This window comes from Medicago sativa, chromosome 1, assembly GCF_051527215.1.
Source record: "Medicago sativa cultivar Bolivia chromosome 1, Bolivia_mono, whole genome shotgun sequence".
Lineage (NCBI taxonomy): Eukaryota > Viridiplantae > Streptophyta > Magnoliopsida > Fabales > Fabaceae > Medicago > Medicago sativa.
In genome coordinates, this window is record NC_140749.1 from 87,817,224 (window position 1) to 87,829,508 (window position 12,285).

Consider the following 12,285-nt stretch of genomic DNA (forward strand, 5'->3'; position numbering starts at 1 on the left):
TTTGTTATTTTCCAACAAAAAAACACATAAATAATTGAGAAAACAAATTTATGTTGTAATTCAATTTCTGGGTTGTGTTGAATTGAGGAATGAATTGATTTGTGTTGTAATCAGAGAAGATGTGTGATTTGGGGAAGAATTTGAGGGGAGAGAAGAACACGCGAAAGAGAATGATAATTTGGAATTGGGTACAACAACTCATTTAACTCAACTTTTAATCTCAGCCATTCCTTTCTAATCTAATGGCTACAATTTATTCTTACAATTCTCACATAACAAACTCAAAATCACTTGCCATAATCTTTAAGGAAAATATCTTTAAGTTAAATACAATCACCTAGCCACCGCTAATTTCTTTCACACCATTATTGTTGAAGGCGATTTCAATGAGTTTAATTAATTTAAAAACTTAATTTCTTTCACACCATCAACGTTGAAGAAATAAAAAATAAAAGGGGCATCTTTGTTGATTTCCTTAATCACGTAGCAATTTTGTTGATTTCATTCAAAAAAAAAAAAGTGTTGATTGCAATTTGAGAGAAGAGAACCGTGACTTGAAATTATAGAATATAGAGAAACTACATGGTGGATCAATTAGCTATGGAGTCTGATGGAGAATTTAATATTTGAAACCACTTCAATCATGTTTTTTGTAAGTCAGATAATTGAAGGAGCATCCCGTAGATTGGAGAAGAATCAGAGATTAGAAACTCATCGAGAAAGGAGGTGAACACTTCAAGAGATTGGATGAGATGTGGAAAGGCACATATGTCATTTAAAATAAAACTTTTAATCTAGACCATCTATTTTAATCTAATGGTTGATATGCATTCTCATCATTCTCACATAAGATTATGATTCTCATGTGATATGCTCTATATATATATATATATATATATATATATATATATATATATATATATATATATATATATAATGATGCGGTCTTAAATAATTGGATATATTTGGTACTATATATCCAACAAAACAAAACAGTAGAATATGGAGTATGTAGTAGGATGAGAAATGCTAGGGTCACACCCTCTAACACACCTTCTAACACACTCCAATAATAATCCTCCACATCATCCATTTATTTTAACTCCATGACTTGCTACCGTTTCAACCTTTTATTATATTTATTTTTAATTTTGGAATTTAACTAACCAATAAATAACTTTTCATTTTCCTGTCTGCATTTCAACCTTTTCATTTTCCTGTCTGCATTTCAACCTCCCATCACCATCTCTTCAATCTCGTGAAAAATTATATAGCTTGAGATGGAGATGATTGAAACCCATTTTTGGAATATGGATTCCATTTTTTGATTACGATAGAGATGGAAGAGTTGAGATCCACAAGTGTTTTGGATAGAGACAATGGAAGATAACAATGTGCTAGAAAATCGGAAAGAGATTATAGAGAGAGACGGTGTTACAGATCCAAAGATACTGCAGTTTTTGTGCAGTTTTTGTTAGATTATTGCACATGAATTCTTAAAAAAAAAATATATAAAAATTGCACTTCCTAAACTTGTACAGCCGGTTAACAGGTAACTAAATAAAAATAATGGATGATGTGGCTAATTATAATTGGAGAGTGTTATAGGAGTGTGTTAAAATGAGTGACGCTAGCATTTCTCATAGTAGGATATAAGAGTTGTTTATAGAAAAGTATAAAAGAAAAGTAAACACATTTGAGTTGGTTCACGGATGTTGGAATATAATAAATAACAGAGTTGTCTACTACTATAGTTTTGAATTAAATAAATGATAAAAATGTATATGTTTTTAAAATTAAAGACATTAATTAAACATTCTTACACCAAAAACTATATTACCTCCATTTATTTTAAGAAAGGAAGAGCATCTCAACTCTTCTCAGTGGTACAATCTTGCTCTTTTTTTTTAATCAAATACAATCTTAAATTATCCTTTAATATCCATGTTTGACAATTTCAACATTTAACAATCTATATTATTAACTGAAAAGTAGGTCTTGTTTCCTTAATTTCTTTGAGACTTACTATCAAAATGTACTAACTTTCATTGACGTTTGGATTCATTGACTTGTGCTGCCGTGCCCTACACTTTTAGACCGAACTACAACTATGGAAACCATTGCGATAAATAGATAACATCAAAACTTATAGCAGCACTAGCATTACTACATCCATCCATCCATCATGGTAGCGCCGTTAAAGACTAAAAAACACTCCATGGCCTCTTTCCATTCCGTCTTTCTCTTTATCCTTGTTTGTTTCATCAATTTTGTAACTACTGATGCAAAGGACGATGATATTCCTTCTCCTCCTTCGATGTCTTGCTCAACCATCAACAAAACCACTCTAAATAGCACCTTCGAGTTGAATCTCAGGACCCTCCTTTCAGATTTATCTTCTAACGCTACTGCCAACAAAGAATTCTACAACACCATAGTGACAGACAAAAACAACTCCTCCAACACAGTCTATGGTCAGTTTATGTGCAAGGGTGATGTTCCTGCTCATCTCTGTAGTCAGTGCGTCTCAAACTTGACCCGTTACAATTTATCCTCGGACACTAACATTGATTGTTTCTTGTCCAAAGAAGTGGCGATTAGGTACGACGAGTGCATGGTCCGATATTCCAGCAAATCTTTCTTCTCCCCTACTCACTTTAGTTCAGGTTCGAGCGCATGGTCCTCTGTTAATGTATCCAACCAGGCAGTATTCGAGCGTTTAGTTTTCAAAACCCTGAATGGTGTGGCAGATGAGGCAGCCAAATTTTCAATTGGCGTTAAAAAGTATGCCACAAAGGAAGCAACCATATCTGAATTTCAAACCCTTTATTTTCAAGCTCAGTGCACACCAGACCTGTCACCACAAGATTGCAGGAAATGTCTGAATGTTACCATAACAGATGTTCTTCGGGACAGTAAAAGTAACGAAGCAGTGGTAGGGAACTCTGAAACTGACAATTGTTACATCAGATATGATGTGTACCCTTTCTATCGCCCCAGTAATGCTTCAACACCACAAGATCTCGTTCCAGCTTCAAATAAAATTAATTCAAAATACTCAGAACATCCTGCTTTTCTTTCAAACAGTTGTTCAAGCAATGAAACCATGAACAATGTTTTTCTATCAAATCTGAGAACACTCTTCTCTTCACTGTCTTCCAATGCCATCCGAACCGGTTTCTTCAAGACAACTGTCGACACAGTTAATGGCCTCTTCATGTGTCGTGGTGATATCTCCCTATCCCCTACCATCTGTCAATTATGTGTCCAAGATGCAACCAAAAGAATATCCTCAGAGTGTCCTACTTCCAAAGAGGCTATAATTTGGTACGATAAATGCTTACTCCGCTATTCCCATCATTCTCTCCTTTCAGGTATTGATACAAGTGCTCCAAAATTTCACCAATTCAATATGGCTAATGCTTCTAACCTGAACCAGCTTCAAAGCTTCACCAATTGGAAACTAGCAGCTACTTTATATGAAGGGGAGTATATCCATACAGAGGAGAGTACTATTAAAAATTATGAAACAAAATCGGTAAAATTGAATGATCATCAAACCCTTTACACTCTTGTTCAATGTACGCCAGATTTGTCTGATGGAGATTGCAGTACCTGCCTGAAAAACATTTTCCAAAACGAAATTCCTTGGAGTAGGTTGGCAAGTCCAGAAGGAAAAAGTCTATATCCTAGCTGCTATATGTTGTTTGGATTGTCCCAATTCTACAGCAATGGTGATGAACCGGAGGCGTTTGGGCAAGGTAGCCCTCCTCCAACAACTAAAGGTGAAGTTTCATTCAATCAATACTACTTGCATGACTCAATTCATCCATTACTCTTCCAAAATACTATGTGTCCCTTTTTATAAGCACTCACAAACACTCCTTTTGTGAGTGCAAAAGGATGCTTATAAACAGAGGGAGTAGTTTTTTGCCAAATAAAAATTCAATGGTAACCATTTAAAAAAAAAAATCAAGTGGTTAATGAACTTCATCTAAAATTGAATTTAATAGTTTGGGTAGTACCTGAGTTCAATTATCGGTGAAACAATTTTTGCTTATATTTTACTTACCACTCGACCAAACTTTAGATTAATCAAGACCATTTTTTAGGAAGAATCAAAAGGTTAACACACAAAAAAAAAAAAAAATTTAATGATGTTATAAAGAGTAATATGTAATACTTTGTTATTATTATTTATTGTTTCATTACTCTTTATTTTAAATGACTGCCTTAAACAATTATGGTTGAACTATTGAATCGTGAAGCAATTAAAGCAACATTGTATGCATGCTTGCAACACAATGTGTAAGGCAGATACTTGACATCTTAATTTATCTATTCACCTCTTGTAGTAAGGCTTTTTTATGCTTGTTACGGATTAAATTTATTAATTTGTATGTGAGAAACATATGTTGATAATTTGTGCAGACAATGAAGAAAGAAGGTCGCGAACCGTGATAGTTGTTGTCCCGATCATCGTTTCAACATTGCTTCTAACTTTTTCCTGCTATTTGCTAAGGAAAAGAGCAAGAAAGAGCAGTTATAAGACCTTAATTCTAAAAAACAACTGTACGTATTGTGATTGAAACACTTAGGAAAAAGTCAATTAATCCATACATGCTAACTGATTGAACAATTGAAACATATTTGTCTAGTTGGTTATGAAAGTACCACTTTGGAGGGTTTGCAATTCGAAACGGCCGTAATTAAAACAGCAACGAACAACTTTTCAGATGAAAACAAGATTGGCGAAGGTGGATTTGGAGAAGTTTATAAGGTGAGAGAACATGACAGTTTTTTTTTATTATATGATGATAAAGTTCTCTGTAAAAATAATGGTTTATGTTTTCTAAGGGCATTCTTTCTGATGGACGACACATAGCTGTTAAGAGGCTTTCATCAAATTCAAAGCAAGGCATAGTCGAGTTCAAGAATGAAATTTTATTGATAGCCAAGTTACAACAAAGAAATCTTGTGGCATTAATAGGATTTTGCCTAGAAGAGCAAGAGAAGATTCTTATTTATGAATATGTGCCAAATGGGAGCCTTGATTACCTTTTATTTGGTTTGACATTTCAACTCAACCTTTTTTATTAGTTAATTATCAAAGTAATTCAGAAGTTATGCCTTGTTCAAAAAATTCAGAAGTTATGCATATGCTTTTAACTTGATGCATTATATATCTTAAATTAATTCAAGTGGTTGAATACAAACCATATCTCTGTTAGTTTCTCATTCATTAAAAAAATGTGCAGATACTAGACAGCAAAATTTAAGCTGGGATCAACGTTACAAAATTATAGGAGGAACGGCTTTAGGAATTCTTTATTTGCATGAATATTCTCGTCTCAAAGTTATACATCGGGATCTCAAACCTAGTAATGTTCTACTAGATGAAAATATGAATCCTAAAATATCAGATTTTGGCATGGCTAGAATTGTTCAAATAGATCAAGATCGTGGACATACCAACAAAATTGCGGGAACATGGTAAGTTTTCAATTATTACTTGCATCACTTTTTTAGGTTAAATACGTTTTTCGTTTCTATAAATATAAAAACTCTTGTTTTTACCCTATAAAAATTTTCATCAAATTTTTTTCCCTCGAATATTATTTGTTACTAATTTTTGTCATCGTTTTTCAACTATAATCTCATTTGTACGACGTGGCAAGCGTCACTGTCAAGTGACTTTTTATTTATGACATGACATTGTTGATACCTTAAAATATTATTAACTCAATAAATTAACTGTTTAATCTTTGATATTTTTAGAGACCAAAAATGAAAGTTGATATATTTATAGGGTTGAAAAACATATTTCCATTCTAATATGAGGTGCTTTTTTCTTTCTAATTTGTATTTTGTTTTTCTTTCTAATTTGTATTTTTTTTTATCACAGGGGTTACATGTCCCCAGAATATGCAATGCTTGGACACTTTTCAGAGAAGTCGGATGTTTTTAGTTTTGGTGTCATTGTTTTAGAGATTATTACTGGAAAAAGAAATATAAATCCTTATGAATCACATCATGTTACCGAAGGCCTCACAAGTTATGTGAGTATGATAACCTAGTTAGTCAATTGAAGTTTATTCAAATTGAGCGAGGCTTGATGATTTGACTAACTAATATGATAAACTTCACAGGTATGGAGACAATGGAAGAATGAAACTCCATTAATCATATTGGATCCAAAAATTGAAAATTATTCTCGTATTGAAGTTATTAAGTGCATACAGATTGGTTTGTTATGTGTTCAAGAAAATCCAAATGTAAGACCTACAATGGCAACGGTTGTTTCATATCTTAATAGTCATTCACCAGAAATGTCATCCCCACAAGAACCAGCATTTTTCCTACACGATAGAACAAATCAAGATATTGCAGCACAGGAATCAAGTTCTGTGAATAATTTTGTATCATTTTCTGTCAACGAGGTGTCTATAAGTGAATTTTATCCTCGGCAGTAGGTTAATTCATTTTCATTATATATACTTTTGTTTTTAATTAGTAGTTTTTTTTCTTTCGACAAAAAATGAGTATGGTACAAAATTAGTAGTTTTTTATATACAGGGTCTTGCCTGAGTACACCAATGAATAACGGCTAGCCTGCTAAGGCTGCAACGATTATCATTAGAGGGAATTCATAATGAATTAGGAAAGAAAAATACCCACTAATAATATATGAGGATAATAAAATAAACCATATTAGAATGGCAAGTAAATTAATAACTATTTGAGTTGTTTGGAGCTCCTGATGTTAACCAATAATGGTAGAAGAAAAGTTACAAGATTGAGCAATCTAATAAGTGTAAGCCTTGATGAAACTTAGAAAATAAGATCAAACTAGTTTAACCAAGCTAACCATATATACACATATATGTAGGTATGAATATGCTAACTATATAACGACTTGTGATTGTAGGCTAGAAAGCAACAATATCTATTTGGCTACTGGAGTCATCATCATTACATGGTACTAGTAGTGCGCCAACACAAAATTACAATTGACTTTATGGTCATGACTATACTCTATAAACTATTGCCTAAGTAGTGGCCTGATAGAAAATTCATTTTCATCACAATAACATAATTCTCATTATTTACCTTGAAAACTATATAGATTAAGAATTAAAAAGATAAAAGTATTAAACAAAATCATAACACAGATAAGCAATGAAAAATAAATATAATATACAAGAATATCATAATTAGATCACTACACTTTACCCGTGAGCATGGTTAATGTTGCGGAACTAAATGACATCCTGACTTTGGCAATCCACAACAGTGGCTCATTCATTCTTTGTCTGTTTTATCAAAAACAAACAGGTATTAAGTGTATGATGGACATAGAAAAAAGGTAAACAACACAAATGTCACATCAACTGCAAAATTCCAAACATCTTTACTGTTAGTTATTAGAAAATGACTAACCTAAATAAAACCTGCAAATTTGCTGCATTTGTTGCTTCAGTACATGCTGCCACACAATCAAAAAACCATTTCTATCATTTGTCCTGCTGCAACACATTCAGCATAATGCATCAACCCTAAAACGTCATGTTAGTTCTTACCTTTGAAATAAAGGAAAAATGTTCCAAAACTGAAAAAAAAGCTCATAAAAAAACCAAAATTAGAAGACTTCATACCTCTTTTTTTTTATTTTTTTTTTGAAACAGCCAAATATAATAATAATCAATCACTTCATGTACAAGTCATACAAGAGAGTGTAAAATTAGGATACAATTATACACCCACAGGATGAACCAGCCAAACACCAAAAAGCAACAAATAGACCGGAAAATACACTACAAACCAGCAGCGACAGAGGGCAAAACAGAAGAGCCTCTGTCCCTGGAAACAAAATGCTAGCAGCACCAGCAACACACCAGAAAAAACAGCCACGCCCCACTAAAAAAAAAACCAAACAGCACCTAAAAATTACCAGCACAGTTTCTCAAAACACCGAGAAGTCCCTTCCCAAGCCAAAATCACCTACTTAAACAATTAATTGGGTAGAACAAACAAGATGGGATATTTTATTTCTTCAAAAATTTATGAAAGTTCAACCACATTGTTGTTTGAAACTGTCATTCCTATACTTCCAATGCATCCGAAATAAGTAGTTTCTAAAAAACCTTTCTTCACCACTCCTAGACTTCATACCTCTTTGTTGTGGTTTCTAAGGAACCATGTAATAAGTAGTTTTATCAAAATGTTCCTATCAAAATACAATTAAGATCGATAAAAGGATAGGAACATTAAATATCATAAAAACGAAATATCAAGTATAAATTGAAACTACAATCACTTGACTCCTAAATCGGTAAAAAACTCATATTATACTACCGCAAAACATAAAAGCAATGAAATAGAAAATAAACTCATCTTTCATTTGACAACACTAAGTGATATTTACAGTATAGACAAGAAAGTAAGTGATGATACAGTTTCTAGTCAGCTGAACAATAGTAACCTTTATGCAGGATGCTACATCTTCAAAACTAGTCTAATGGACAAAGTCATATTCTAACCACACATTAGAAACCAGCTATTTTATAGCTAGTAAAAAACAAGTAAACACAATCCGCCGAAATCATGTAACCTCTTCCTTAAAATCTACTTACAAATTTCTTATCAGCCTTGCACTGCCAGTATCTGCAATTGATCTAGAAAAACTTGCAAGCTCAAGTCATCCGTAAAGATGATATCCGAACCATCTGTGTATGTTGAATTTTGCGTAACAGATGGATTCAACTTGGCAAGAAGAAACCTAGCCTGACTACTATGCTGGTCACATCTTATAACCTTTGGCACTGGAACCCGTTCAGCCACCAACTGTTCTGCATCCAGTTCTGGAGCTTCCAACAGCTTTCTAAAATTCTCATGGTTTGGGTCCTTATCATAACCAAGCTTCTTCCACTGAGCAATCTTGGACCCATAATGGATCACCACAAGGAAGAACGAATCAAAGAGCAAGATAGAATCGGGGCAAATGGAACGAATATCTAGAAGTACAGGAATGGGTGGCCCATCAAACGAATATTGGAAAAGTGTAGGTTGAATCATTATAAGGGATCCAACTACTCCTTCGCGGTTCAGCATAAGCCGGAAATACGCAGTTTCATCAGGAGTAGTGTTAGAGACATCAATAAATTGGGATCTCCTTAGGTGGAACATAAATTGGGGATAAAGGGAAAAATTTGAAGATAAACGGAAGGAAGAAGGATCTTCTGGCACATAGTCCCCAAACTTAGAGGTAAAACGGATAAGTGTGTCATCAAGCCATCTAACAACATCACGGGCATGACACGTCTCTGCTCGGAGAATGGCAAGTCTTGCCATAACCGAAGCTGCTGCTTCTTGATCAAACCCAGCGGCAATATCTGTGGAATGGTTTGCAACCCATCGTCGTGCAGCAGTGGTGACTCTTTTTCTGAGACCCATGTTCCCCTGCCTGTACTGTGTTATAAACTGAACCATAAATGCAGAGCTGGGCTGAATGGTCTGTTTATCACTAACTTGGAAGAAAAAAGCAATGCAAGTTCGGTCGGTGAGTGTATTCAACTTCCACACGCAGGTACCACCTTGTCCAACCTCGGTCTCACTCACTGAAGCGTTCTTTTTTCTAAGAGACATGCAAGGTCCAAGAGCTCCAGAAATTTTGACATCATTAGTAGTCACTATTTCAATGGTTGCATCAAAATTCATCTTCAAAAATCCCTCATCATCATCATGTTTAAACAAGTGTCTTATACATTTCCTAAATTGATCGGATTCAAATGATTCGGCAAGAACCACAAATCCACCCGAGCGCTCAATGGGTTCTCGAAGCTCAGCAACTCCAACTTGGTCAAGGGAGCAAGCAAACAGATCAAGAACTACAGACGCATCAGACAGCCTCTTCGCAATCTGCCTATAGAAACTGCAACATTTAGAATGATGTCTCGCCTGCCCATTGAAAATGTCATTGTGGGTTCTCATGGATTGCTGAAAATCAGAGTCCACAACGAGTCCAGGTCCAAGAGTAGCAGGCCCAGAAGTGAATACCATGATTCTAGAGCCAGCATTTACAAAACAACACTCTAAAAGACCAATGGCAGCTGAAATTGCAGCTCCAGTGGACCTCGGGGGACGGCTTCCAGACCTGAAGTTATACGTAGAATGAATATCTTCAATTGCAGCTGTGATACTAAACTCACATTCTGAAATTGGAACCAGAAATCCCTGTTTTGGAACAGGCTGTGTTTGTCCAGTATGCAGCTGGTGTGGACGGCTAATGTTTAGGAACTGCCGTATCTGAGAGACAAAAAAAAAAAAAACAAATGATCAGCAGAAAGCAGTGTAGTGCACTCAAGTATAATGTAAAAACTATCAACAGATTGCATTAATAAGCAATTTCTCAACTAAGTAACTAAGCTGGAGTGTCCTCAAATTTAATGTAAAATTAGCAAATATCTTGCATTAATTTAGCAACCACCTAACTAACTACCTGTCTAAGGACGTAGGGAGAGCTTATAGAGACAGATTATGACTCCATAAGTTGTTTTCAGCTTGTTGCCGTAAGCACTCCAGGATAGCTTATGAAAACAACTTATGGCTCAAATAAAATAATCGGACTTCATTTTATCTTTTGTTATAGAAATAGCTTATAGCTCATATAAAAATATGATAAGCGCTTAATGAAGTTGTTTATCCAAACAATGTCTAAGTGTGAAGCTAATAACCAGAGTACTGATTGAGTATTACTAAATTAGAAAGAAAGCAATGTAGTTAAAAAGAAAACTAAGCTGCAGTGCACTCAAGTGTAATAATGTAAACCTAGAGAACATCTTGCATTAATTCAGCTTACTTAACTAACTAACTGTCTAAGCATGAATCTAATAAAAGTACTGATTAATACTGAATTAGAGAGAAAGCATAATCATAATCATAATCATATACAATATAACAGTGTATGAATGAAAAGGTGATTAATTGGAGGTACCTGATCGGAAGAAAATTGGTGTTCACCGTGCAAAAGAACAATCCTGGAACAGTGAGAAAACTGAATATCATGAAGATAAACCATGGAATCAAACGTAATCAAAGCAACAAGAGCAGTATCAGGCAAATGATGAAGAAGAAGTAAAATCTCATTCTTAAGTGAACAAAGCTCATCTTGAGAAGTTGAAACATCGATTACAAAAACAAAAGCAGGAGGATGAAAAAGTGAAGAAGAAGAAGAAGAAGAAGAAGAGTATTCAACAGTGGTGTAAGTAGGAAAGAGTTCAGCGGGAAGATTAGCGTCGGCGATGGAGCGAGGGAAAGGGTTACGTTGAGAACAAAAGGGACAGTGCCAGATACGTGATTGATAATCGAGACGAGCGTAAGGGTTTAAAACGGCGCCGCATCGAGTGCAGAGGAGAGGATCGTAAGGGAGAAGAGGTAGGTCAGTGCCGCGTTGAGAGAGTGGTGTGCACATGATGGTTAGAGGGATTGTTAGGTCTGATTTGGTTGTTGATGGCCATGAATTCCATGACCAACGGAGGCCTTCTACTGCCTCCAATTCAACGAAATCCATTGTGATGATGAATTGATTGAAAATCGAGATCCGTTTCTTGAAACCGGCGAGGGACAGGTGATGGACGAGACGGTGGTGGCTCGACGGCGGTGTGAGTAGAGGAGGAAACAGAAGTGTGCTGTTGTTCGGCGGTGGCTGATGGTGATGATAACTTTAGACGGCAAGCCTCCGACGGCGGCAATGCTTTAAACCTTTTCCTTTTCCGTTGGCTGAGGTGGTTGCTGTTAATTGGGTTTTGTGGGTGTGTTTATTACTGTTTTGTCATTATAATTTTTTTTGTTTTCATCTCATCAAATTACTTCTTGAAAATTGTTGTTGACACATTAGAGAAGGCTGGGACACACATGTAAAATACGTTTTTGCCCCCTCGGCAGTTAACTGCCGAGGAATTAAAAATCCGGCTGCAGTTAACTGCCGAGGAATTCCTCGGTAGTTAACTGCCGAAGTTTTCTGAACATAAACAGATCGAAACAGAAGTAGTTCCAGTTGCATTCTTTTGCTTCAAACACATCCAAATTCACTCCAAAGCACATTTTCACGAATTGAAAGCCAATCATCACCACATTATCACAAGTAAGTACCCTTAATCATTGCAATGTTAATGTTAGTTTGTTTAGGTTTATTTTTAAAAAAAATTAGAGTAGTTTGCATGTGGTTATGGTTGATTTTAAAATTGACAATTTAATGATTGCATGTGTAGTTTTTGAATTGATAAA

At 35.1% G+C, this 12,285-nt stretch overlaps 2 protein-coding genes across 7 annotated transcripts; one reads left to right on the forward strand and one right to left on the reverse strand.

Annotated features, from left to right (window-relative positions):
- Positions 1 to 1,898: 1,898 nt before the first annotated feature.
- Positions 1,899 to 11,776, reverse strand: LOC146958727 (Sec23/Sec24 protein transport family protein). 5 transcript variants are annotated; one of them, XR_015024714.1, is made up of 5 exons: positions 10,994 to 11,776; positions 8,634 to 10,305; positions 7,441 to 7,526; positions 7,234 to 7,313; positions 6,164 to 6,359 (listed from the first exon to the last, which is right to left on the reverse strand). XR_015024714.1 is itself a non-coding variant. In XM_085740265.1 (2 exons), the coding sequence occupies exons 1-2, from the start codon at positions 11,567 to 11,569 to the stop codon at positions 8,644 to 8,646; spliced, it is 2,238 nt and encodes a 745-aa protein (XP_085596391.1). In that variant the 5' UTR covers positions 11,570 to 11,776; the 3' UTR covers positions 8,379 to 8,643. The 5 variants fall into 5 exon arrangements, 1 of the variants encoding a protein (XP_085596391.1); XR_015024712.1 differs by having other exon boundaries at positions 1,899 to 7,313; positions 7,441 to 7,556; XR_015024713.1 differs by lacking the exon at positions 6,164 to 6,359 and having other exon boundaries at positions 6,923 to 7,313; positions 7,441 to 7,523.
- On the forward strand, positions 2,136 to 6,510 carry LOC146958728 (cysteine-rich receptor-like protein kinase 8). 2 transcript variants are annotated; one of them, XM_085740264.1, is made up of 8 exons: positions 2,136 to 3,327; positions 3,440 to 3,785; positions 4,432 to 4,572; positions 4,659 to 4,780; positions 4,858 to 5,068; positions 5,259 to 5,493; positions 5,906 to 6,059; positions 6,150 to 6,510. In XM_085740264.1, exons 1-8 carry the CDS (start codon positions 3,262 to 3,264, stop codon positions 6,471 to 6,473), a joined length of 1,599 nt encoding a protein of 532 aa, XP_085596390.1. In that variant the 5' UTR covers positions 2,136 to 3,261; the 3' UTR covers positions 6,474 to 6,510. The 2 variants fall into 2 exon arrangements, with proteins under 2 accessions (XP_085596390.1, XP_085596389.1); XM_085740263.1 differs by having other exon boundaries at positions 2,136 to 3,785.
- Positions 11,777 to 12,285: the final 509 nt, after the last annotated feature.

Bases quoted from the DNA above. Each gene is read 5' to 3' on its own strand.
- LOC146958728 (XM_085740263.1), top strand. From the start codon at position 2,186: ATGGTAGCGCCGTTAAAGACTAAAAAACACTCCATGGCCTCTTTCCAT. The intron at 4,781-4,857 runs GTGAGAGAACAT...ATGTTTTCTAAG, and splicing joins GATTTGGAGAAGTTTATAAG to GGCATTCTTTCTGATGGACG. The intron at 5,069-5,258 runs GTTTGACATTTC...AAAAATGTGCAG, and splicing joins CCTTGATTACCTTTTATTTG to ATACTAGACAGCAAAATTTA.
- LOC146958727 (XM_085740265.1), bottom strand. From the start codon at position 11,569: ATGGATTTCGTTGAATTGGAGGCAGTAGAAGGCCTCCGTTGGTCATGG. The intron at 10,306-10,993 runs GTACCTCCAATT...TTTGTCTCTCAG, and splicing joins ACCAATTTTCTTCCGATCAG to ATACGGCAGTTCCTAAACAT.